Genomic DNA, 27,780 nt, shown 5'->3' on the forward strand with positions numbered 1-27,780 from the left:
AAGATTTGTACTATCAACTTTAGTGAAGGAAGCCTCATACATTTGGCAGTAAATAATCCACACTGAAATTGCTGTTCAAAAAGTACTGAGAACAAACAGTTCTGAAAGAATGAGGCTATTATCATTACATCATGGTTGGGGTACGGTCCCACTTTTATGTGTACGGGTGTTTTGCCTGCATGTGTCTATGGAGTATATAAATAAATTATGTGCATAATTTCTTTTTTTGGATTTTCGAGACAGGGTTTCTCTGTAGCTTTTGGTTCCTGTCCTGGAACTAGCTCTTATAGACCAGGCTGGTCTCGAACTCACAGAGATCCGCCTGCCTCTGCCTCCCGAGTGCTGGGATTAAAGGCATGCACCACCACTGCCTGGCTTATGTGCATAATTTAGAAGGCACCAGATCCTCAGGTACAAGTCCCATAGCTGGGAGCTACCATGTTAAATGATGTGAATCAAACCAGGGACCCATGGAAGAGCAAACACTGAACCATCTCTCCAGCCCTGATCTTGGTCATTTGTAAACTAAATGACTTCATGTACATGTTGTCACACTCGCATCTTAACCCTACAGTTTCTCGTTGTCTTGATGTTTGTGTGGTTTGACTATAGTTTGAAGATTTTGAAGGTGAATAAAAGATGAAAATTTATTGGAACATTTTGTGTTTTCTTTCATGATAAATTTTATGTATGCTGTTTCAGTACTAGGCAAAGGAATAGTCAAATTGAATGTATTTGGAGGTGGAACTTCAAATGAACAATAAGGTATGGTCACTTTTATATGGTGTCAAAAGCATGCCTTTTCAGTGTACAACAAAACTAGAGGAAAAACAAAGGCTTTGTCAAAATTTTGCTATTACATTCTGTCCTTATGATTCTTTTTGAGACAGGGTTTATGTAGTCCTGCCAGTCCTGGAACTCCGTATGTGATCAGCCACATACTCATAGATATTCTTCCAACACTGTGTCCTGACTGCTGCTGGGATTCAAGATGAACAACACATTTATTGGGGTGGCTCAGTTACAGTTCAGATGTTTATTCCATTATCATCATGGTGGGAAGCAAGGCAGCATTCAGGAAGACAATGTACTGGAGGTTAAGAGTCTTTACATTTTGATCCTGTTTTAGTGTCAAAAACCAGGAGCAAACGCCAAGACATTGCAAGGCAAAAATTTATTAATGGCCGGGTCTTATTTTCAGTCTCCCATAGTAGGATAATAAAATCAGCCCAGATTAAAGGCAAGAGTAGTTTCTTTATATCAAGCAAGAAAGTGATTTAAGAGTGGAATTTTGGAGTTGTTTTTATGATCATAAGAATGGTACATGTTTATGGTCAGAGTTAACAAACCACAAAATATCTTATGGTCAGTCAATTCTCAGAACAATGGAAACAGTTTATGATGTGTAATTCACAATGTTACTGGGGAAAAACTACTCAAAAGTTAACCTCTAGCTGAGGTTAATATTGTTTAATTAAATGGAAAAGTGAAGTCAGCTGTCTTTAATTTTTTAACAAACCAAAGGCAACAGGAAGTAAACTATCTCAATGAGAATAGCTTGCAGATGACAACTCAAAGCCTGTATCCACAGCGACACCCTACCTCCAACAAGGCCACAACCACCCCAACAAAACTGTATCTCCTTAAAATCTCACTCCCTATGGGGGATACTTCCTTTCAAACCACCGAATTTGACTGCCTAGCTACAAAGGCATGTAACTATACCATAACACAAAAATGTATTCAGTCCAAATGCAAAAGATTCCACACTATCACAGTCTAAACATTTAAAAGTCCAGTCTCTTCAGAGTCATGTAATCACTTTCACCGTAATTAAAAAAAAACATACTTCCAACATATAATGGCACAGGATACTAATTACCATTCCAAAACACAGGGAAGAAAGTCTGGAAATACTGGACCAAAACAAGACCAAAAACCCGTCAGGTATTCCAAACTGCATTTCCATGTCTGATGTCAAAATGTTCTTCAGAGCTCAAACTCCCTTCAATTGTGTTGACTGCAACACACTTCTTTCTCATGGGATGGTTCCACTCCCTGTTAGCAGCCTTCTTCAACAGATATCTCATGACTCTGGCATCTCTAGCATCTTGGGGTCTCCAAGGAAATACGGGCTTTTCCTTCAGTTTCACACAATAACCTCTCTGGGCCTCCATTTATCACACCCTGGACACATGTGTGGCCTTGGTGAGTTTTGTTACTCAAGGAGGAAGGTTCCACATACATTTCTTCTACCCTTGAAGTCAGAATTATGAGGTCAAAGCTGCTCAGTTCTCTTGCTTACTGGGACTGGAAATGGCCCCTTCATCAGCTCTGCTTTCAACAATTTCCTTTATTGCCTAAGGCTGGTTGTTCTGGAACCTGCTTTGTAGAAAAGGCTGGCCTCAAACAAGAGATCTGACTGGCTCTGCCTTTCCAGTACTGGAATTAAAAGCATGTATCATCAGTACATCTGGCTGTAAGTTTCTTTTAATTTTCTTTCACAAGTTGGAAACTTATCTGGGTAGGATGATGTCCTGAGGTCACCACTCCCATTTTTCTATTTCTTACTCTGTTGATCTCCTGGAACACAGAATTCAACTCCATTCTTGGTGCTCTTTTCCTTTGCAAATTGCTCTACATTTTGTATTTTTCCTTGCTAGACATGCTCATTTCCATTATAAATATTCATTAGAATTATCACTAATAACTATATGGCAGAGTCTATATGAGGCTGTTTTGAGATGCCTTCTGTTAATAAAATTAACAAACTCCAGCCGGGCGGTGGTGGCGCATGCCTTTAATCCCAGCACTCGGGAGGCAGAGGCAGACGGATCTCTGTGAGTTCGAGGCCAGCCTGGTCTACAAGAGCTAGTTCCAGGACAGGAACCAAAAGCTACAGAGAAACCCTGTCTCGAAAAATCAAAAAAAAAAAAAAAATAACAAACTCCAAAACTTTCCTTTAGCCTCACACAGACACTTTGGACAAGGGCAAAAGGCAGCCACATTCTTCACCAAAATATCACAACAATCTATAGGCCACATACTATATTTTTTAGTACCCAATCCAGGTACTTAGTTAAAATCACTCATGTCTTCCATGCTCCTACCAGGATGTCCCATTAATCAACACTTAACTACTTTTTAAATACATAGTCACAAGGTCCACATTCCTTCAAGCATTGTCAGGCCTATCACTGCAATACTTCTGTCCCTGTTAGGGTTTCTGTTGCTGGTAAGAGACCCCATGACCATGGCAACTTTTACAAAGGAAAACACTTAATAGGGATGGCTCACTAATACTTCAGAGGGTTAGTCCATTATCGTCATGGTAGGAAGGCAGCATGCAGGGTGACATGGTGCTGGGGTTTAGTCCTTACATCTTGATCCAAGGCAAGAGGAAGTGAACTCAGACACTGGATGGTATCTTGAGCATATATGAGACCCAACAAGACCTACTCCAACAAAGCTACATTTCCTAACGGTTTTGCTCCCTTTAGTGGCCATTTTCTTTCAAACCACCGTAACCATGGATGGTATTCTCATGAAATTTAGGATATTGACCAAGGTAAATGTTTTAATTATAGTTTTCCCCAGGTGGTTGGACAGATAGCTTAATGGTTAAGAACACTGGCTGCCATTCCAAGGAACCAAGCTTCAATTGCTAACACACAGATACAACCCACAACTACCTATAACTCAAGCTTCAGTGGATCGGATACCTTCTTTAGGCCCCCATAGGAGAAGCATACATACAAGGTACAGACATATATGCAGTCAAAATACCTAGGCATTTTTAAAAGCTTTTCACACAGAATTGTGGGATTTTAATTTAATATAAACTCTTTAATAATTTCCTAAGATTTTAAGATTCTTTCAAGGCTTTTACAATTTTACCTTTATGTTTCCATCATGTACACTGATGTGATTTGTATTGCCATATAAATGCTATGTCATCTTCTTTACAACAGTATTTTTCTCTTCAGTATGAATCTTCTGATGTGTTTGAACTATTGAACACGCAGTAAAACAAACCTCACATTTCTTACACACGCTTTCTTTCTCGAGTGTGAACTCTGTAATGTGTTCTAAGAGTTGAACACTGGGTGAAGGACTTGTCACAGTGTTTGCATTTGTAAGATTTCTCTCCAGTGTGAATTTTCTGATGTACTTTAAGATATGAGTTGCTAGTGAAATATTTTCCACATTCCTTACAAAGGTAAGTTCTCTCTTTAGGATGAATTCTTTGATGTATTTTCAGATTTGAATACCGGGTAAAGTATATGTCACAGGTTTTGCATCTGTAAGTTTTCTCCATAGAATGATTTTTCAGATGTGCTTGAAGAGTTGAGCTCTTACAAAATGATCTGTCACATAGCTTGCATTTGTAAGGTTTCTCTCCGGTATGAACTCTCTGATGTCTTTTAAGATGTGAACTCTGGGTAAAGGATTTGTCACATTCTCTACATTTGTATGGTTTCTCCCCAGTATGAGTTTTCTGATGTATTCTAAGATTTGAGATCACCGTAAATGATTTGTCACATACCTCACATTTGTAAGGCTTTTCTCCAGTATGAACTCTCTGATGTCTTTCAAGACTTGAGCAATTGGTAAAGGATTTGCCACAAACATTGCACTTGTAAGGTTTCTCTCCAGTATGAATTCTCTCATGTATAATGAGGTTTGAGGGGAAATTGAAGAATTTACCACACTGCCCACACTGATGTAGTTTTTTCCCTATGTAGATTGTTTGGGGCAAAAGATTGTACGCCGAGTTGAAATTGTCACCATATTCTCCCTGTCTGTTTTCTCTCTTTGCAGTGTACAGGCTCTCATCTTGAGAAATGTTGGAACATAAATTTAAAGACTCCTCACAGTCTTTAGATTTATAAGGTTCTTCTTCTCTGTGCATGCTTTCATGTCTATCTAGGTTTGCTGAGTTCATAGAGGCATCAACGTGATTGCTGCACCTGTAGATATTAGAGTTTTCTGTAGCTTCTCTTGTTTTATAAAGTGCATATTTGGAGTGGTCATGAAGCATTTTGACAAGGTCATTACAACACTGGCAAGAATCCTTTTCATTCTTCACATGTTGATAGACAGGATTATATATCCAATAGTTCTCTAGAAAAAATACAATTCAGATTACTAGCGCTTGTTCCAAATCAAACATATGATAAATGACTGCATCTTTAATTTTTCTGTTAAGTCGATCTGCAACTATTTTGAATAAAGCTCCCAGTAGTCAACATATTTTTTCACCTTAATTATATAGATTCTTACAAAAACAGACTGACAGCCTTTGTGGAAGATGAAACAAATATTAGAGAAATCAGTAATTAGTCCTTGGGATTATATTTAGAATGCACATCTTTATTTTTAAATATTTATGTCCTCAGATAATGATGAAAAAAGTTTAATACAATCCCAGGTTCATAGTGTTTGTACTTACTAATGAACAGTCATGAAGAGTACAGTTCAGAAAACCTGATTCCTATTAAGAGTAAAGGCTTACTTAAAAGAAACAAAGAGTTTTTCTTTTTCAGGGATCATAAAAAAGTTTTTTTCCTACTACCAAACTTTCCATAGTCTTCTCTTATTTCCATGACAGTTTATCAGAGTGCCTACAACTATAAAGTAGGGACATAGAAAACCTGAGTGAGGAATTCTACAAGCAAACTATGCTCACCCACAGAGATCAGGTTGTTATAATTCTCCAACATTACATCAACATACAAAGCCCTCTGAGCAGAGTCCAGGCATTCCCATTCCTCCTGGGAGAAGTGGACAGCTACATCGCAGAATGTCAACAGACTCTGAAAGACAAAGCGCAGTTTGACCAGACAGATTTCTTTATGCATATAAGGAGATATAAGGAAATTTGGAAGTAGATGAGTAAAGACAACTATTCAAATAATGATTTCTAACATAGTCACTCTATAACGAACATCCTAACTCTATGAAACAGGATTTACACAATATTCTTGCAAGCAATATGCATGAAACCAAAAACAGATTATTGTTTGCACATGGCTATCTGCTATGGATGCTGTGTTTGTGTCATGCAGGATTAGACTGTACCAGTCTCAGAAGAAAAATCTGTGATGAGGAAATGTGCTTTTAAATATTGTATCTGTATTTAACTTTTTGAATAGTAAACACACTAACAGCACAGGAACAAAATTCAAGTATAAACAGATGGGACTACGTGAAAATAAAGTTTGTGTACATGAAAGGAAACAATCAGCAGATCACTCAGACACCCACAAATGGGAGAGAATCTGTACCAGCGACACTTTAGATAGGGATTCATACCTAGAATTTAGCAAAAATTACAGAAATTAAATTCCAAGGACACAAAACTGCCAATCAACAAATGGGCAAATGAACTGAATAGATTATATTTCAAAAACAGAAACAAATGGTCAATAAATGCTGCAAAAAGTGTTTAGGATCCCTAAAATGCCATCATAGAAATATAAACAAAAACTACTTGTAAATATTGCCTCATCCCAAGCAGAGTGACTATCATTTGCCGATCTGATAACAAATGTTAGAGAAGAAGTGACAAGAACGGAACCCTTATGAACACTTATGTGTTGTGTGTGTGTGTGTGTGTGTGTGGGTGCAATTTTGTAAACTCAAATGGATATCAGTTTGAGGATTATTAAATTCTTAAAGCTAGGAGTAAAAGTGGCCCCAGTCCTTTCACTCCTGGGCATAAGGCCAGAAAACTTCACAGCCCACTATAGAGAGTCCCATGTTTACTGTTGCCTATTCACCATAGCAAAGCATTGGAATCAAACTAATCATGCATCTACAAATGAATGGATAATGAATATGGGACACTAGTCAGTCGAGGAGAAAAATATAACAAAAATGTGAAGGATAATGTGGATTTAGAATGTGTAATATAAGTGAGATCATAAAGTGCCACAAAAAAATCACATTTTCCCTCATATGCAGAATCTAGTCAATTATATGTATTTATGGAAACAATGTTTATTATGACACAGTAGAACAGAGTTAAGAGAACAAAAACAGGGTGAATATCAGGTGCTGAGATAGGAAGGACTGCATGCAGTTAATGAACAAAAGCTTTGAAAAAGGATATAAAAATAATTGCTTTTCTAGTTCTAAATCTGTCACACTTTTAGGGGAACGGGGTAGAAGATAATTATTACAAAATATATTCAAGACTGGAACATGAAAGTCGATGTAAGGTTCCCAAGATTCTCTCCCCAATAAAAGTACATAGAGTTGTACAGTCTTGGGGTCTGGTTAATTTTAGAATGTGAATTTTTTGTTGTTTGCAACTGTTTTTCATAATAAAGTTAAAAACAATGTCTCAAAATATAACATTTCCAGAAAAAAACTGACATGACCAATGACCTGGAACACATGTCCTGGAGAATCAGCCATTTCTTGTTTCTCCTTTTTGAGTTTCTCTTTCAGGAACAACGGATGGCTTGCTGAAGAGATGGCTTGCTGCCCTTTCATATAAAGGAGTCAAACAGGAAAAGCAAAACTGTTCAATAACAACATAAAACCACGTGAAAAACCCAAGAACCAGGATACTACTAGGTGTCTGGTCAATGGTCTCAAAGCCAGGAGAGCATGAAACCACATTTAAAGTTTATGGAGAAAATCACTGTCAACCATACTAATACTCTCAGATAAAATGGTCTATAAAAGAGCCACAGATTTTTTTTTCAACAAAACTACCAATGAGAAGCCAGTATATTATATTACAGTAATGAAAACCACTTGGAATTATCATGACAACAGACAATAGGAGATAGCAATGGGCAGACAGTGTAGACAGAGTTTAACAGTCTATAAATATACTTCCTGATTCTTATCAAACTTCTATTGACATCATTTTCAGGAATGGACACATTAACACTAAAATGGTGTAGGAGGTTCTTCTTTCTACATGTTGCTTTCATTGCTCAAATAAAGAAACTCCCTTGGCCTTTTGATAGGGCAGAAACTTGGGGGCGGGGGGGGGGGAGACTGAATGCTGGGAGAAACAAGGAAGGCAAAGAGAGCTGCCATGGAGTCGCCACAGTCAGACGTGCTAAATCTTTCCTGGCAAGCCATGACCTCAAGGTGACATACAGATTATTAGAAATGGGTTGAATCAAGATGTGAGAGTTAGCCAGTAAGAAGCTAGAGGCAATGGGCCAGGCAGTAATTTAATTAATACAATTTCTGTGTAATTATTTCGGGTATGAGCTAGCTGGGAGGCCGGGAACCAGGCGGGACACAGCCCACTCCCCCTTCGTACTACACTAAAAGGTAGAGAATGTGCTAGCACACCAAAGCTCAAAACAATCTGAAAACAATAAATAAACCTAGAGGTATTGATTTTCATCCTTTTATATAACACATTAAAACCACAGAAATGAATTTCACTTAATATTTGCATGACATAATCAGTGACGTACATGAATATGGATAGTATCACTGATATATATACTCAAATAAAATTTTATGTGCCTCCTAGTATCAATTCTTTTGCAGAACAGCTCCTTTCAACATACCCTTTTATACCTATTATAGGCATGCTACATTAGGATAACCATGAGATCTTTCTCAGTGGATGGAAGTCTCCAGTATTTTTAGTGAAACAATGTGTCAAAACTGATGTCATGTCCCAAGTCCACATTCACTTGAAACCCTTTCCACTCCTTCACCAATCCCTGCAACATACCGGGATCCTTAGACACTGTCTCCTCTCTCTCCATTTCTCTGGGTTTTTTGTTCTGCTCCAAAGGTGAGCAGGTCTGGGTGATCAGTTGACCCTGCACATGAGAAAGAGATTCTTTAGAAAGCATATGGATTTCTAACGCAGTACTGTACACAGTAGATAAAAAGAAAACAAACAAGTGATTTTCCAATTGTCATGCAATGTTAGAATATTTAGGAAGCATTTTCAGTTAGTGTAACTGGAATCCCACCTCCATTCACAGCTCAGTCAAAATTCAGGGGCAGAAATGAACTAAATGATTGGGATGTACATTGGTGAGGTTCTGAATTATCTTAGGTCCAAGATGATGGAAGCTTCACGCCTCCCCAGGGACAGACAGGAAAAGAGAACATTTCATGAAGATTTTCCTTGTTCCTCTGAGGACTGGAGATATGATTTAGTGGTTAAGAGCAGTGGTTGCTATTCCAGAAAACGAGGTTTAATTCAACACACATATTATCTCACGCTTTACTGTTAATCCACTGTCAAGGGTTCTGATGTTCTATTCTGGGCTCCTGTATGCCCAGGTACCAGGCAGACACGTGGTGTACAGATTACATGCATGCAATGTCACCACAAACATAAACACATAAAAAAATTTCCAATATTTTGTAGGATTTAATGTTTATATAAACCCTGTGATATTTTCAAAGATTTAGACCTTTATTAAAGGCATTCACAAGTTTCTTATCTTTGTGCTTCTACTTCATATGCTCTTGAGATTTGTAAGCAGAGAGAATTTCAGATAAACGGTACATCACATTATTCACAATGGTATGTTTCTCTGCCTATTAATTTTCTGATGTGCTCTGAAGTAGAAGCATCTAGTAAAATATTTGTCACATTTTTTACTAAAATAATGTCTCTCTTCACTAGGAACAATCTGTTGTGTTCTAAAATATAAGTTACAGGCAAAGGATTTGTCACACTCCTTAGGTTTGCAAATTTTCTCTCCAGTATGTTTTTTCTGATGTGCTCTAAGAAATGAGATATGAAAGGATTTGTCACATACCTCACAATTATAAGGCTTCCCTCCAATGTGGATGCTGTAATACCCTTTAAGATTTGACTTTCCAATAAAAGACTTTTCATATTTTTTGCATTTGTAAGGTTTCTCCTCAGTATGAAGTCTTTGATGAATTTTAAAGTTTGAACATCGGGCAAAGGATTTTTCACAAATATCGCATTTAAAGGGTTTCTTTCCAGTATGAATTCTCTGATGTACACTGAGGTTTGAGGCAGTATTGAAGCATTTCCCACATTCCTCACACAGGAATGGTTTCTCTCTGATATAGATTGTTTGCTGCATAGGACTGTATGCAGAGCTGAAACAGTCATCATATTCTCCCTGCCTGTGCTCATTCTTTGCAGTGTAGACTCTGTGATCTTGAGTAATGTTGGAACACAAATTTAAAGATTTCTCACAGTCTCTAGATTTGCAAGGTTCTTCTCCAGAGTGCACGCTTTCAGGTCTATCTGGGTTTGAAAAGTCAGAGGCATCCCCGTGATTACTGCATCTGTAGTTATTAGAGTTTTCTGTAGTTTCACTTGTCCTATAAAGTGCACATGTGGAGGGGTCACGAAGCATTTTGTCAAGCTCATTACATTGACGAGACTCCTTATCAGTCTTCACATGCTGGGGGACAGTGTTACACACGCCATAGTTCTCTGGAAAATGAGTACGATTCAGATAAATAGGGCTTGTTCCAAGACTAATCATTTGATAAATGACTCTCTTCCTATGTTCTCTCTTAAGATAAGTCAACCAGCAACTACTTAGAATAGAGCTCACACTACTTGACCTCATTCTTTCACTAATAATTATATGGATTTCCACAGTGAGAGAATGATAGACTTCAAGGACGTTGAAACAAATAATTAAAGAATCAGAAATTTCCCTTGGGAAGGAGCCCACTGACTGATTATATATAGAATACCTGTCTGTATTTTTAAGTATTTTTATCTCAGAAATTGTTAAAAAAGAGTATAATCCAATCCCAGGTTCAGTCTCTTACTAACTAATGTACAATAATGAAGATTATATTGCAGAAGACCAAATGTCTTTAAAGATTCAAGGCATATATAAAGCATCAAAGGTCCCCCCCCCCCAAAAAAAAACTACATAGATTCTTTCAATAATAATGGATGCAAAGCAAGGATTCTGCCAGACATCAGAGGCTCTAGATCATCATTTTTCAACCTGTGGGTGGTGACCATCTGAGAAAACATATCTGATGGCCTTAGTAACTGAGATATCACTTAGTAGTAAAGTGACAGTCAAGAAGTAGCACTCAAAATAATTTCATGGTCGTGGTCACCACAACACAAGCTGTTCATTACAGGGTCGTAACATTACCAACAGTGACAACTGCTGCTCTAGATCATTAGTGGCAGGGCTATTACAGAAAGCCACTGCTTATTTCTATCCACCATTGACACACATGCAAGGTAGGCAATTACAGAATAATTTTACTTCATGGATTCACATTAGGTTTATAATTTGTCAAATTATTCCAATATCAGCACACTCACATAAATTGCATTTTGTACTAGTATTGTCTCTATAATTCGGGTGCAATAAGGCTCAATGTCTTCTAACATTTCCAATAGACTGAATCACCCTGGGGCCAGGATGATATACTAATTTAAATGACCAGGAATCCTTTTAAGTGGAATTGGATAAAGCAAAATTCTAGTTTCAGTCCTTGCTTTCTCTTTCACTTGAAGTCATTACTGTTGTCCTGCTCATTCACTACCCTCCTCTCCACACTCCAGAGCCACCTCATGTGCTCCAGAGAGGTGACCAGGCCTACCTTGCATACAATAATCCACATATTCTGTGAGGTAGCCCATGACCCCTACTAGAATGTGTAGAAAGAATACAGACATCTAACACAGCGCTCTGCTCAATACATGAAGAGAACATAAAGTAGAACAACACCGGAATGATTTCCCAGTTGCTCCATCCTATCAGAATCTTCAGCAGATTTAGGAAGAATTTTAAGTTTCCATACTCTTAATTTTTCTCACAATTAAAACAATGGCAAAGGCAATGATGGACAACCCGCTTTAAGATATGGGCGGAGACCAGAACCGGAGAGGGACAGAACCAGCTACCTAGGACAAGAGAGCGAACAAGCTCCACCAGGAGCAAAAGCCAGGAGCAAATCCAGTCCAGGGAACCAACCTATTCCCTGGACCCTGGCGGATCAGGATCGAGCCAGCGAGCAAATCCAGAGTCAGACATCTCCAGCAGAACCTCTGCGGGTCCAAGTGTGAGTCTGTGACCTCTGAGAAAGTAAGCAATTCCTCTGTGGATCTGGGCGCACCAGAACCTGGGACCTCCGAGGCAGAAGACCGGAGCCAGAAACCTTTCCAGGTCCAACTCCAACCCAGGGACTCCTGCTGGAGGGAATCCAGACCAAGATTTACAGATGCAGGTCAAACCTGGTAACCTAAGGCACATTTGCCCAGAGGCAAGGAACTCCACCTTGGGCAACAAAATCCACAGGAGTGGCTCTGAAGGAGCTCCTCAGGACAGAGAGGGCCTGAGGAAACAAGATCCACTGGAAGCAGAAGCCAGGGGTAAGAAGAACTGTGACACTGGCTGTACCACAAGGAGAAACCATCTGAACTTTGAATTCACTGGCACCTAGAAGATTATTCAACAGAATCTCAGACAGCCCCAACCACCTATTAGAGAAAAAGATGAATAGAAAAGGTAAGATCACATGCTACACCAGAAACACCAGAACAACACCAGTAAAACCTAAAGTCCCCACAACAGCAAGCCTGAACAACCAAATATGGATGAACCAGAAGAAAATGAAGTAAAAAAATAACTTCAAGAGAATGTTAGAAATTCTTAAAGATGAAACGAGAAATTCCCTTAAATAAATTGAAGAAAAGAGAAACAAAAAAATTGGAAGATATCAGCAAATTACTTAAATAAAACCAAGAAAAAGAAATCAACCATATAAAAGAAACTATTCAGGACTTGAAAATTGAAATAGAAGCAATAAAGAAAACACAAGCCGAAGGAACTATAGAAACAGAAATCATAAGAAAAAGATCAGGAAACACAAACGCAAGCATGAACAACAGAATACAAGGGATGGAAGAGGGAATCTCAAGCGCTGAAGATACAATAGAGGAAATAGACTCATTAGTTAAGGAAAACAATAAATCTAACAAAAGCTTAACCCAAAAAATCCAGGAGATATGGGATACCATTAAAAGGCCAAATCTTAGAATAATAGGTATAAAAGAAGGAGTCCAACTCAAAGGCACAGAAAATTTATGTAACAAAATCATACAAGAAAACATTCCCAACCTAAGAAAAATATGCCTATGAAGACACAAGAAGCTTACAGAACACCAAATAGACTGGATCAAAAAAAAAAAGTCTTGTCGCCACATAAAAATCAAAACGCTAAATACACAGAGTAAAGAAACAATATTAAGAGCTGCAAAGGGAAAAGGCCAAGTAACATATAAAGGTTGACCTATCAGAGTTACATCTGACTTCTCATTAGAGTCAATGAAAGCCAGAAGGTTGTGGACAAGCGTTGTGCAGACAATAAGAGACCAGGGATGCCAACCCAGACTACTATACCCCGCAAAACTGTCAATCACCAAAGAAGGACAAAACAAGATATTCCATGACAAATCTAGATTTCACCAATACCTAGCCACAAATCCAGCCCTACACAAAATACTAGAAGGAAAATTCCAACCCAAGGAAGATGGCTACAGCAGAAACACAGACAATTGATAATTCATAACAGCAAATCCCAAAGAGGAGAGAAACTCAAAGCTATCCCACTAAAACCAGGAACATGACAAGGCTGTCCACTCTCTCCATACCTTTTCAATATAGTGCTTGAAGTTCTAGCAATAGCAATAAGACAACATAAGGGGATCAAGGGGATTCGAATTGGAAAGGAAGAAGTTAAACTTTCATTATTTGCAGATGATATGATAGTGTACATAGCGACCCCAAAAATTCCAGCAAAGAACTCCTACAGCTGATAAACACCTTTAGTAGCGTGGCCGGATACAAGATCAATTCCAAAAAATCAGTCGCCCTCATATACACAAAGGATAAGGAAGCAGAGAGGGAAATCAGAGAAGCTTCACCTTTCACGATAGCCACAAACAGCATAAAATATCTTGGGGTAACTCTAACCAAGGAAGTGAAAGATCTATTTGACAAGAACTTTAAGGCATTGAAGAAAGAAACTGAGGAGTATACCAGAAAATGGAAGGACCTCCCTTGATCTTGGATTGGGAGGATCAACATAGTAAAAATGGCAATTCTACCAAAGGCAATTTATAGATTCAATGCAATCCCCAGCAAGGTCCCATCAAAATTCTTCACAGATCTGGAGAGGACAATAATCAACTTTATATGGAAAAACAAAAAACCCAGGATAGCCAAAACAATCCTATACAATAAAGGATCTTCTGGAGGCATTACCATCCCTCACTTCAAACTCTATTACAGAGCTACAGTGATGAAAACAGTGTGGTACTGGCATAAAAACAGAGAAGTCGACCAATGGAATCGTATAGAAGACGCGAATTTCAGCTCACAATTCTACAAGATTTTCAAAGAAGAATTAATATCAATACTCCTCAAATTATTCCACACAATAGAAACAAAAGGAACATTGTCAAAATCTTTTTATGAGGCTACAATTACCCTGATACCAAACCGCAGAAAGACATTACAAAGAAAGAGAATTACAGACCAATCTCACTCTGAACATTGATGCAAAAATACTAAATAAAATACTGGCAAATGGAATCCAAGAACACATCAGAACCATCATCCACCATGATCAATTTGGCTTCATCCCATAGATGCAGGGATGGTTCAACATATGAAAATCTGTCAACGTAATCCACCATATAAACAAGCTGAAAAATAAAAATCACATGATCATCTCATTAGATGCCAAAAAAGTTTTTGACAAAATATAACACCCCTTCATGATAAAAGTCCTGGAGAGAGCAGGGATATAAGGAACACACCTAACATAATTAAGGCAATATACAGCAAGCCAACAGCCAACATCAAACTAAATAGAAACTCCCAGCGATTCCACTGAAATCAGAAACAAGACAAGGTTTTCCACTCTCTCCTTATCTATTCAAAATAGTTCTTGAGATCCTAGCTAGAGAAATAAGACACCAAAGGGAGATCAAGAGGATACAAATTGGAAAAGCAGAAGTCAAACTCTCACTGTTTGCTGATGATATGATAGTTTACATAAGTGATCCCAAAAAATCTACCAAGAACCTTCTACAACTCATAAACACTTTCAGTAATGTAGCAGGATATAAAATTAACTCAAAAAATTCAGTAGCCCTTCTATACACAGATGATAAAAGTGCTGGGGAAGAAATCAGAGAATCAACACCCTTCACAATAGCCAAAAATAGCATAAAATATCTCTGAGTAACTCTAACCAAACAAGTGGAAGACATGTATGACAAGAACTTTAAATCTTTGAAGAAAATGAAGAAGACACCAAAAAGTAGAAAGATCTCCCATGCTTTTAGGTAGGCAGAATTAAATAGTAAAAATGGCCATCTTACCAAAAACAATCTACAGACTCAACACAATGCCCAGCAAAATCCCAGCAAAATTCTTCAAAGACCTCGAAAGAATGGTACTCAATTTCATATGGAAAAGCAAAAAACCCAGTATAGCCAAAACAATCCTGTACAATAAAAGAACTTCTGGAGGCATCACAATCCCTGACTCCAAACTCTACTCAAAGCTATAGTACTGAAAACAGCCTAGTATTGGCTTAAGAACAGACAGGAGGACCAATGGAACCAAACAGAAGACCTGGATATCAATCCGCACATCTTCGAATACCTGATTTTTGACAAAGAAGCAAAAAATATCAAATGGAAAAAAGAAAGCATATTTAATAAGTGGTGCTGACATAACTGGTTATGAACATATAGAAGAATGAAAAGACCCATATCTATCATCATGCACAAAACTCAAGTCCAAATGGATCAAAGACCTCAACATAAAGCCAGCCACATTGAACTTACTTATAGAAGAGAAAGTGGGAAGTACACTTGAATGCATTGGCACAATGAACCCCTTCCTAAATATAACCCCAGCAGTACAGATACTGAGAGAAAAAATTAATAAATGGGACCTGCTGAAACTGAAAAGCCTCTGTAATGCAAAGGACAAGGTCAACAAGACAAAACAACAGCCTACAGAATGGGAAAAGATCTTCACTAACCCACATCAGATCTCCAAAATATACAAAGAACTCAAGAAACTGGACACCAAAAGATCACATAATCCAATAAAAAAAATGGAGTACAGACCTAAACAGAGAACTCTCAACAGAGGAATCTAAAATGGCTGAAAGACAGACACTTAAGGAAATGTTCAACATCCTTAGTTATCAGAGAAATGCAAATCAAAACAACTCTGAGATTCCATCTTACACCTGTAAGAATGACCAAGATCAAAAACACTGATGACGACTTATGTTGGAGAGGTTGTGGAGAAAAGGGAACACTTCTGCATTGTTGGTGGAAATGGAAGCTGGTACAACCCCTTTGTATGTTAGTGTGGCGATTTCTAGAAAATTAGGAAACAATCTTCCTCAAGACCCAGCAATGCCACTTTTGGGTATATATCCAAAAGATGCTCAATCGTGCCACAAGGACATGTGCTCATTCATAGCAGCTTTGTCTGTCAGAGCCAGAACCTGGAAACAACATAAATGCCACTCCATCAAAGAATGGACAAGAAAAATGTGGTACATTTACACAATGCAGTACTACACAGCAAAAAAAAAAAAAAAAATAACGACAGCATGAACTTTGCGAGAAAAATGAATGGAGCTAGAAAACATAATTTGAGTGAGGGAACCCAGACACAGAAAGACAATTATCACATGTACTCACTCATAGGTGGTTTTTAAACACAAAGCAAAGAAAACCAGACTACAAATCACAATCCCAGATAACTTAAACAACAATGAGGACACCAAGAGAGATTAACATAGATCTAATCTACATGGGAAGTAGTAAGTAGAAAATGACAAGATCTCCTGGCTAAAGTGGAAGCATGGGGACCTTAGGGGAGGTTTGAAAGGGGTTGGGGAGAAGCAGAGAAGAGAGTAGAGAAAATTGTAGAGCATAATAAATATTAAAAAAATTAAAAAAAATGATTGGAAACTGCTTAAACTATTGAGTTTCTGAATGCATCATGAAACTAAAGGGTGAATTTTAGTGATAATGCATTTGTGTTTTAATAAATAAAGCTTGCCTGAAGTTCAGAGAATAAAATAGTAGCACTGATCAGTCTTATAGACCAGTCTTATAGACCTTTAAACCCAGTAGCCAGTTTGCCAAAGAAACTGGGTAGTAGTTGTTCATGCTGTTAAATTTAAATTAAAGAGGAATGTAAGAAGGGAGAAAACAGCTCTAACACATGGGCTCATTCTGAGATTATTGGATGCAGGATCGCCATTTTGGACTGAGGTAGAGGTAAGAGCCAGTTGCTGACTTTTTGCTTTTCTAACCTTCAGGTTGAACATTTATTTCTGTCTCTGGGTTTTTATTAATCATGTTACAGTCCATGACACCTCTCATATGAAAAATGTTAAAAAAAACAAAAAACAAATACCAAGAAAAAGAAATTTTCTACTATCACACATTTCCTAGTTTCCTGTTGCTTCCAATGCAGCCTAACAGACAATTAACGAACTATAGCCTGAGTTGGGAATTCTACAAGCAAATGTTCTCACCCACAGAGACGAGGTTGTTGTAATTTTCCAACATCACACCAATGTACAAATTCCTCTGAGCAGTGTCCAGGCATTCCTTTTGCTCCTGGGAGATGTTCACATTCACACCCCAGAATGTAAACAGACCCTGAAACAAAGGGCACAGTTTAATCACATAACACCAGGCAGAATGCTTTCCTGGATATAAGGAGACTTAAGGAAATCAGGGATGTAGACAATGAGAGAAGACAACTACTCAAAAAAGATGATTTCTAATAAAGTCACACTCTATAATGAATATTCTAACTTTGAAAGCAGGATGACATACATGATAGTTTCACAAGCATGTCCCTGCAAGAAGATATACATTTAAGGTCTGAACACAGTAATCTATACGTTATGGATGCTATGTTAGGTCACATTGGTATTGTCCATGTCTACGAAGGAAAATTCTTGATGAGGACATGTGCTTTTTAATGCAGTACCTGAAGATCATGCTAAAACACCGATACTGAATCAATACTGTCTGTACTTAGGTCTTACATGACTCTATCCTAACAGGATCAGTTGGGGTGTTTAGATTCTAGGTTCAAAGCCCCATCATTAAATAGTAAAGGGATAGATACAGAAGGCATAATTCGTGATTGACTGGATAGTCAAAGACTTTGGGGGTTTCCCAACAGTAACAAAGTGTGCCACACTGCATACTACAAATTTTAACTTCAATATATAATAAGGTCAAGTAGTCTATAGACTTAATTTCATAATAATATTGAGCTATTTTCAAGCACATAGAAAAATCAGCATCAGTCACATTTGATATAATCCAAATTTTTCTATAAATATTAAGAAGCTGACTTAAACAAATAACAATCTCAGAAGTTGCAGGGCGGTGGTGGCGCACGCCTTTAATCCCAGTACTCGGGAGGCAGAGGCAGGCGGATCTCTGTGAGTTCGAGACCAGCCTGGTCTATAAGAACTAGTTCCAGGACAGGCTCCAAAACCACAGAGAAACCCTGTCTCGAAAAACCAAAAAAAAAAAAAAAAAAAACAATCTCAGAAGTTTTGAAGAACATTTTACTTCAATTGCAGAATTGTAAAAGTTGATGGAAGTCTTAAAAACACATCAAATAATATTTAAGTTACAGCTCAGAATGTACACATAAGTGTAGTTACTTTGGATGCATTCTGGAGTGACAGATTTCCTGTCAGTAAATGAAGATATTAAATTCTATCAGAAATATATTGGATTCTTATCTTACACAATGTATATTAATCCATTCAAAATGAATAAAAAACTCATTTAGAACCAAGCAATCAGAAACCAAGAACTTAGTTAGGGACTACACACCTGGACACTGAGGTGAGCAAGAACTTACTGATTAGAAAGAACATCAGCATAGGAACTAACCCAACTATTAACAGATGGTACTCCATGAAGATAAAGAGTTTCAATACAAATCAGCAGATTACATAAACACTACACAGAATGGGAAAGAATCTGTACCAGTAGCATTCTGGATAGCAGCTCATGTCTAATTTTCACTGAGAATTACAGAAAGTAAATTTCAAGGAAATATAACTGCCAATCCCAAATGGGCAAATAAACTGAACAGACAGTTTTCAAGTATCGAAACCTAAGTGGTCAATGAATATGGCAAAGTGTATTCAGGATCCCTAAAATTCATCCACAGAAGTACAAACTAAACCTACTCTGACATATTGCCTGACCCCAGATAAAACAGCAGTCATCTAGTAACCTGACAACAAATGTTAGAGAGGATGTGGAGAGAAAGATACCATTATTCATTGTTGGTAAGGGTGGGTAGGTGGGGATGCAAATTAATACACTCCAATGGAAATCAGTTTGAAGATTGTTAAGCAATTAAAGATAGAACTAATGTATGACCCAGTTTTTGACTCCTGGCCATATCCCTAGGGAACCCCATACCCCCAATAGAGATATTTATACCTGATATTTACTACTGCTTATTCAAAAAAAGAATAAGAACATTGCTTTATTTATTTATTTGTTTATTTATTTATTATATACACAGTGTTCAGCCTCCATGTTATTTATTTATTTTATACACAGTGTTCAGCCTCCATGTATGCCTGCAGGCCAGAAGAGGGCACCAGATCTCATTACAAATGGTTTATTTATTTATTTGTTTGTTTGTTTGTTTGTTTATTAATTATATACACAGTTTTCAGCCTCCATGTATGCCTGCAGGCCAGAAGAGGGCACCACATCTCATTACAGATGGTTGTGTATTTATTTATTTATTTATTTAATGCGGTGTTCGGCCTCCATGTATGCCTGCAGGCCAGAAGAGAGCACTACATCTCATTACAGATGGCTGTGAGCCACCATGTGGTTGCTGGGATTTGAACTCAGGACCTCTGGAAGAGCAGTCAGTGCTCTTAACCTCTGAGCCATCTCTCCAGCCCCGAATAAGAACATTGAAATAATAACATTGGAATCAACCAAACTGTCTATCAATAGATGAATGGATAATGAAATGGTATATACTATGAAGTACCATTCACCTGAAGAGAAAAATTAATAATAACATGCAGGAAAGCAGTTGGACTTAGAATGCGTAATAATTAGTGAGGTCATACAGTGTCAGAAAGAAATCATGTTTTCCCTCATATGCAGAATTTAGCCAATTAAATGTCATGTGGGCACAGTATAACAAGGTAAGTAAAGTTAAGTATCAATACTGAGGTAGAACTGGATGCAGGCAATGAACATCAGTTATGAAAAATGATATAAAGCCGAGTGCTTTTCTAGCTCTAACACTGTCACAGTTTTTGGTTTTTGATGGTAGATAAGTACAACAACTATATTGAATATTAAAACTATAAAATCCCATATGAGGCTCCAGAGCGTCTGTTCGCAGTGACTACTCTTAATTGTACAAAAGTACATTGAGTTGTACAGTGGGCCTGCTTAATTTCAACATGTGAGTTTTGTGTTTGTTTGTTTTTATCTTTGTAATATTTTTCATGGGAAAGCTAAAAAAAACAGAAGCAGAAAATGAAAGGCTTCAAAGTATATCAAACTACAACATTTCCATAAAAAAAGGAGGACATGACTACTGACCTGGGGCACGTTTATTGGAGAATCGGCCATTCCTTTCTGTTTCTCTTCTTTGAGTTTCTCTTTCAGGAACAATGAGTAGATGACTTGCTGCCCTTGCACATTAAGGGATCAAAAAGAAAAACAAATACTGAAAAAGGTTACAGAACAATGTCAAACCACATGAAAAGATTCAAGAAACAGAATACGACCAGATGTCTTCACCATAATCCAAAACCCAGGAGAGCATGGAGCGAGAGGTAGGGCTTGTAAAGAAAATCACCACCAACAGCACTGTTGCACACAGAAAAATTCTATCTTACAATCGAGGAACACATGAGTGAATTTTAGGACAGTTATGAATTATCACAATTGATTTCACGAATGCAACACTGCAGATAATAAATTACAGGCAGAACATACACAGAAGATTCAGGGGAATTAAAAGAGAACATGGGAAATAAATTTCAAATGAAGAATAGATAAATACCAGAGAACTGGTAAGTAATCATCCATAGGCATGGCAGCAAAGCATTCTCACAGAGAAGGAAGAGGAATACAATGAATAATTCAACCAGAAACAGCATCAAAAAAGGATAGAAAGGAAGGAAGGAAGAAAGGAAAGCAAACAAGCAAGCATAGGGAATAAAATCCTTATGAACAAATAATTTAGGTGCTCTAGAAATCAATATGGAAAACCCTCAATTAAATCAACAAATTCTCAAGTTAAATGAATTTAGCACATGACCCAGATAGTCCACTCCTTGGCATATGCTCAAAGGACTTGACATCCTACTTCACAGATACTTGCAAGCCATGTTCATTGCTGATCTACTCACAATAGTTACAAAATGTCTTTCAACAGACAGCGAGAGTGAAAATATGATTCAGCTGTAGAGAAAACTGAAATCATGAGCTTTGCAAGTAACTGGATGGATGCAGATAAGAGCATTTCGAGTACGGTATTCCTGACAGAGAAAGACTAACATTGCATATTCTCTCTCATAGGAAGTTCCTAGCTCCAAATCTTTAGATTTGAACACACAACTTGGAGTGATGCAGTAAAAAGAAAGCACTATGAGACGTGTGGGTATTAATAGTTGGGAATAACAGGGAACAAATGATCTAAAGGGGGAAATGGAAACAAAAAAAAAAACTGCTTCAAATACATAAGTCTGTACATGCAGATACATTTAGAATGAAAACAAAAACCATATCTGGGCTGATGATGCTCCTCACAAGAGCCAGAGATTTTCATACAAAATCACCAAAATCAGGCAGGACACATGCTTTGTAGTTTGTTTAGGACCGGCCTTGACAAAAATACCTCTTACCAGGTAAAGACATGGGGATTTAGAAACATAGTAAAGAATATGAAGACGCAAATGAAAATAGCAAAATGGAGAAACATATAGCATAATATCAGGAGGGAATTCCAGTGAGTACTGAAATTTGCCAGCATTTAATTTCCAATTGCTTAAAACACTCCTGACCCCAAAAGGCAGGAATAGGACAAAAGACTGCATTAACATGATAAAAGGAATGAACAGACCAATTGAAGATCGTTGGCTACATTCATAATTAAACATTTGGTTGCTAGAACAAGTCATGCTCTATCCCTAGACCAAAGCATTCTGTAGGCAAACCACTCCCTGGGTGGGATCCATTGGGAAATGAAACTTAGTTGGATCCTTAGACTTCTGTTTGAGGTAGAACAGATCTACTTCACTATTCCTGGAGTAGGAGGTCTGGCTATATTAGCCACACCTATTGAGGACAATAGCCTTGAGAGAACAGAACTCTCTGACCTTTGGTAAATGTGGAAACAGGCTCACATTTTCAGGTCTCCACTCTCCTCCCTCTCCTTCTCTGATCTACATCAAAGGTGGGACCTTTGTTTGAGGTGGAAGCACAATAACCTTGAAGGAATTAGAGCTAAGTTCCAACTCCCTGACCTTTGGTTAATGTGAAAATAGGCTTGGTCACTGATGTCCAAGATACTCAATTCATTATAGGCTACTGCTGTTGTCCAAGTTTGCCTCCCAGAGGTAGCTGAGTTCCTACTTTTGAAGACGCCATACATTTTGAACAAAAAAACCCAGAGGACTCAAGATAACTACCTAAACCTCCTCTCTGGGAACTAGCTTGCATGGTATCAGAAGGCAACAAGCATCCTTTCAAAGGTGGGAGCCAACCAACAGTCCTAGCCAGCTATGACATCTATGAACCACAACAATGATCTGCACTGAACGATAACCCTAAAGCTGCAAGTGCAGCACACAAACCTTGATGGTAAGCACAGCTTCAAATTGGATTTAAGACCCTCTCAACAAGAGGGAAATCATGCCTGGCACTAGAAACTTAGCTAGTTTCCCTAGGGTTACTGAAGTCAGGGATCGTCAAGGAGAATCTACAAGCACTACTTTACTAAATCAAAATAGTTCCTAACTGCATAAATATTTTCTTTACTCCCAAAGATTAATGTAATGCTAACTCATCAAGGGAAGCTCTTTTTTCAGTCAAAATGCGGACTTGTGATGCTCAGTCCCCACTGACACATAAGCAATACAATTACCTTTACCTCAGGCTCAGGGTTTACTGAGAAAGAGGCAGGAATGTTGCAAGAGTCAGAGAAAGAGGACATTTGCTGTGATGTTGTGTCTCCTAGAAATATCAGAGAAGCTATAAACATCAAATCTTACAAAATGGCTGCCTTAATCGAGTGCTGGGATTAAAGGCGTGCGCCACCAGCGCCCCGGCTCCTATGGTTAACTAACGGCTTTTGAACTCCAGGCAAGCTTCATTTGTCAGAACACAGACAAAATATACTTCACAATTCTATTGCATAGTTTATAGGAAGTAATAAATACTGAAAGTACCAAGAAACAATAGAGCCAGAAAATACTAGGAGGATCAAACTTAGAGGTGACCTTTACAGCACATTTATATGACATTAACAGCAGTGGATGGAAAGCACCTGAATTGTCATGACTACAGACAAAAGGAGATATCATAGGGAAGACAATAGATGGACTGTAACCTTCTGTAAATATACACTTCCATTTTCTTTTCTTTTTTTAAGTTTATGGAGACAGAGTTTTTCTGTGTATTTCTGGCTGACATAGAACTTCAGAGTGGCCTGAAACTCAGAGATCTGCCTGCCTCTGCCTCCCTAGTGCTGGGATTAAAGGCGTGCACCACCAAGCCTGGCCAACATAGCTCCATTTCTTTTCTTGATTTTTCCAGCCTGGCCTACAGAGCTAGTTCCAGGACAGGCTCCAAAGCCACAGTGAAACCCTGTCTCGAAAAACCAAAATAATAAAAAAAAAAACCCCAAAAAACTAGATACAAGGTTTTTCTGTATAGTCTTTGCTGTCCTGGAACTCACTGAGATCCACCCGCCTCTGCCTCTTGAGTGCTGAGATTAAAAGGCCTGGGCCACCACTTACTCTCATTCTTATCAAACTCAGTTGGCATTATTTTCAGGAACGGAGAAAAAACACTAAAAGGCAGAGAATGTGGCTAGAATACCAAGGCTCAAATTTTCTGAACACAATAAAGCATTTCTTTCACCATTTTATAATTTATTAAAATCATACATGAAGACCAATTAATGATGACATGCTATGAAGGGAATGACAGGAACTCAATGTATAGCGAAATACAATTTCATTTGCCTCCTAGTGTCAATTCTTCCTCAGAACCTCTTCTCAAACTGTAATAGGATAATTGTGAGGAGATTTTTCTCAGAGCAAGTCTCCCAAATTCTTTCTAGTGAAAGAAAGTGTGACAAAACTGATCTCATGTCCCATTTCCACTCTTTCACCAATGCCTCCACCATACCTGGATCCTTAGCTACTGTCTCCTCTCTCCTTCCAGGTCTCCTTGTTCTGCCGCAGAGGTGAGCAGGTCTGGGTGATCAGCATGTCCTGTAATTAAGAAAGAGATTGTTCAGAAAGCATCTGGATTCCTAAAACAGTACTGTGCTCAGTAGATGAAGGATGAAGAGAGGATTCTACAAATGAGTCCAAGTGTCCTGCAATGTCAGAGTACTGGAAACATTTAGTACTGGAAACTTGAATGCCCCTTCCAGTCACAGCAGAGTCAGAAATCAGTGGTAGAAATGAAACTGAATGGGGGCTGGGGAGATGGCTCAACGGTTAAGAGCATTGCCTGCTCTTCCAAAGGTCTTTTTTTTTTTTTTTTTTTTGGTTTTTCGAGACAGGGTTTCTCTGTGGTTTTGGAGCCTGTCCTGGAACTAGCTCTTGTAGATCAGGCTGGTCTTGAACTCACAGATATCCGCCTGCCTCTGCCTCCCAAGTGCTGGGATTAAAGGCGTGCACCACCACCGCCCGGCTTCTTCCAAAGGTCTTGAGTTCAATTCCCAGCAACCACATGGTGGTTTACAACCATCTGTAATGAGGTCTAGTGCCCTCTTCTGGCCTGCAGGCATACACAGATAGAATGTTGTATACATAATAAATAAATAAATACATATTTAAAAAAAGAAGAAATGAAACTGAATGATTGGGGTGAGGTTCTGAATTCATCACAGACCCAGGGCGATGGAAGCCTCACACCTCCCAAAGGGAAACACACAAAGAAGAAACATTCCTTGAAATTTTTTTTCCCCTCTGAGGATTCCTCTTTATTCTGTGAGATGTGAGATCATTCACTCTTGCACAAAGATCACACACTTGCAGATTAGTTTGTTCAGAAACCCCAAGGAACAAGGGAGACTACAAGCAAACGATTCTCTCCCAGAGAAACCAGACCTCTGTATTCTGTGGCATCCAGTACCAGTACAAAGCCCTCTCAGCAGGCTTCAGACATCGCTCCTCCTGCTGGGAAAAGTCCAGTCTCAACACTGGCTGTCTAAAGACCACAAATTAAAAAACAAGAGTTTGAATGGTTGTGTAGGGGCACACCTTTAATCCTAGCTCTCAGCAGGCAGAGGTGGGTGGAACTCTCTAAGTTCTAGGTCCAACATGTCCTACAGGGTGAATTTTTGGCCAGACACTGAGTTCAGTTCTCAAAGAAGCAAACACAAGAACCAAAACAAAGAAAAAAGAAAAACCAACAGTTTGGTCGGCCACATGTCCATGGGCAGAGTGCTTTTCTAGAACCAAGCAGACAGAAGACTATTCTAGACATTATTCTGATGTAGATGAGTGATTTTCCTTTCCTTCCTTCTTTTTTTTTTCTTTTTCCAAGACAGGGCTTCTCTTTGTAGCCCTGGTTGTCCTGAAACTTGCTCTGCAGACCAGACTGGCATTGAACTCACCTGACTCTCTAAGTGATGGGATTAAAGGCGTGTGCCACCACCACCCAGTTTATAATGCCTTTCCTAACTGTGAGAATACTGACACCCTCAAACAGCATACTGTGCTTTCCAGACTCCAAGATGCAACACTACCAACTCAGCATTAAAAGATACATTGTTTTTTTTTTCTTTCTTTTTCGTTTTTTTTGAGAGGGTCTCACCATGTAGCTACCTATGTGTGTCCTGGAACTCACTATGTACACCAGGCTGGTCTCAAACATACTAGATTGACCTGTCTCTGCCTCTTGAATGCCGGTATTCGAGGCCTGTGCCACCAAGTCTGGCAAAGACACTTTTCAGAATGCTGTGGTTACATCAGAGCACATAACAGCAGATAAAAATTTAACGATAAAAAGTTTGCTTTTAGAGCCGGGCGGTGGTGGCGCACGCCTTTAATCCCAGCACTCGGGAGGCAGAGGCAGGCGGATCTCTGTGAGTTCGAGACCAGCCTGATCTACTAGAGCTAGTTCCAGGACAGGCTCCAAAACCACAGAGAAACCCTGTCTCGAAAAACCAAAAAGAAGCCGGGCGGTGGTGGCGCACGCCTTTAATCCCAGCACTCGGGAGGCAGAGGCAGGTGGATCTCTGTGAGTTCAAGACCAGCCTGGTCTACAAGAGCTAGTTCCAGGACAGGCTCCAAAACCACAGAGAAACCCTGTCTTGAAAAACCAAAAAAAAAAAAAAAAACAAAAAAACCAAAAAAAAAAAAAAGAAAAACCAAAAAGAAAGTTTGCTTTTAAATGTTAATGCTTACAACCATACTTGAGCTTGAAAATAAATTTATTTTCAGATTCTATCAAATCTGCAAGAATTCCTTTGAGGACACTATCTAAAAGTTCTCCAAGGATGTGGGCTCCTCAGGTCCAGGTACCACGCTCCTGAATATATTAATGGTTTAACAGGGAAATTAGCATGGATGAATGTGAGTTTCAAGAGCTTTGCGCTTTCCACCATAACAAAGGGAATCAAGTTTACAAAATCAATAATTCTCCTAGAGTATTTTGTTTTGTTTTTTTGGTTTTTCAAGACAGGGTTTCTGTGTAGTTTTGTAGCCTGTTCTGGAACTAACTCTTGTAGCCCAGGGTGGCCTCGAACTCAGAGATCCGCCTGCCTCTGCCTCCTGAGTGCTGGGATTAAAGGCGTGTGCCACCACTGCCTGGCGCCAAACTATTTTTTTTTAAATATTTATTTATTTATTTTGTATGCAATATTTTGGCTCTGTGTGTTTGCAGACCAGAAGAGGTCAGGAGAGCAGACCTCAATACAGATGGGTTGTGAGCCACCATGTGGTTGCTGGGAATTGAACTCATGACGTTTGGAAGAGCAGGCAATGCTCTTAACCACTGAGCCATCTCTCCAGCCCCCGCCAAACTATTCTTATAAGAATACTCTATTCGGGCGGTGGTGGAGAACACCTTTAATCCCAGCACTCGGGAGGCAAAGGCAAGCAGATCTCTGTGAGTTCGAGGGCAGCCTGGGCTACAAGAGTTAGTTCCAGGACAGGCTACAGAGAAACCCTGTCTCGAACCTCTTACCCCACCCCCCCAAACCCCCCAACCCCCAAAATAGTTTGGCAACCAGAAAGTGTCCAATTGATTTTACCTAAAATTTACCGACAAGGGAAGAAATTTACAGGACAACTTCAGAACCAGCTTCCTTATGAACAGCAGAGAAACTGCTCGCACCCCTGGTCCCTTCCCTCCTGGGTCCCAGCCCCGCAGCTCCTCTGACCTGGGAGGTTCCAGGGCCGCCGGGCTGCGGTTCCCGCCACTGCGCTGCTGACTTTCCCAGGCCGCCCCGCGGCGACTGCGGCTCCGCGGAGTTTTCGCGTCCCCGCGACACCCAG

General features: G+C 38.9%; 1 protein-coding gene across 1 annotated transcript; it reads right to left on the reverse strand.

Moving 5' to 3' along the window:
- Positions 1-2,962: 2,962 nt before the first annotated feature.
- On the reverse strand, positions 2,963-27,662 carry LOC142832814 (uncharacterized). The gene is given in 10 exon segments (XM_075943575.1): positions 2,963-4,066; positions 4,068-5,124; positions 5,690-5,816; positions 7,381-7,493; positions 8,717-8,807; positions 9,765-10,420; positions 17,548-17,674; positions 20,636-20,722; positions 24,455-24,540; positions 27,537-27,662. Coding segments are annotated over 8 exon segments (2,319 nt in total). The 5' UTR covers positions 20,666-20,722; positions 24,455-24,540; positions 27,537-27,662; the 3' UTR covers positions 2,963-3,948.
- Positions 27,663-27,780: the final 118 nt, after the last annotated feature.

Source organism: Microtus pennsylvanicus, chromosome 1 (genome assembly GCF_037038515.1).
Source record: "Microtus pennsylvanicus isolate mMicPen1 chromosome 1, mMicPen1.hap1, whole genome shotgun sequence".
NCBI lineage: Eukaryota > Metazoa > Chordata > Mammalia > Rodentia > Cricetidae > Microtus > Microtus pennsylvanicus.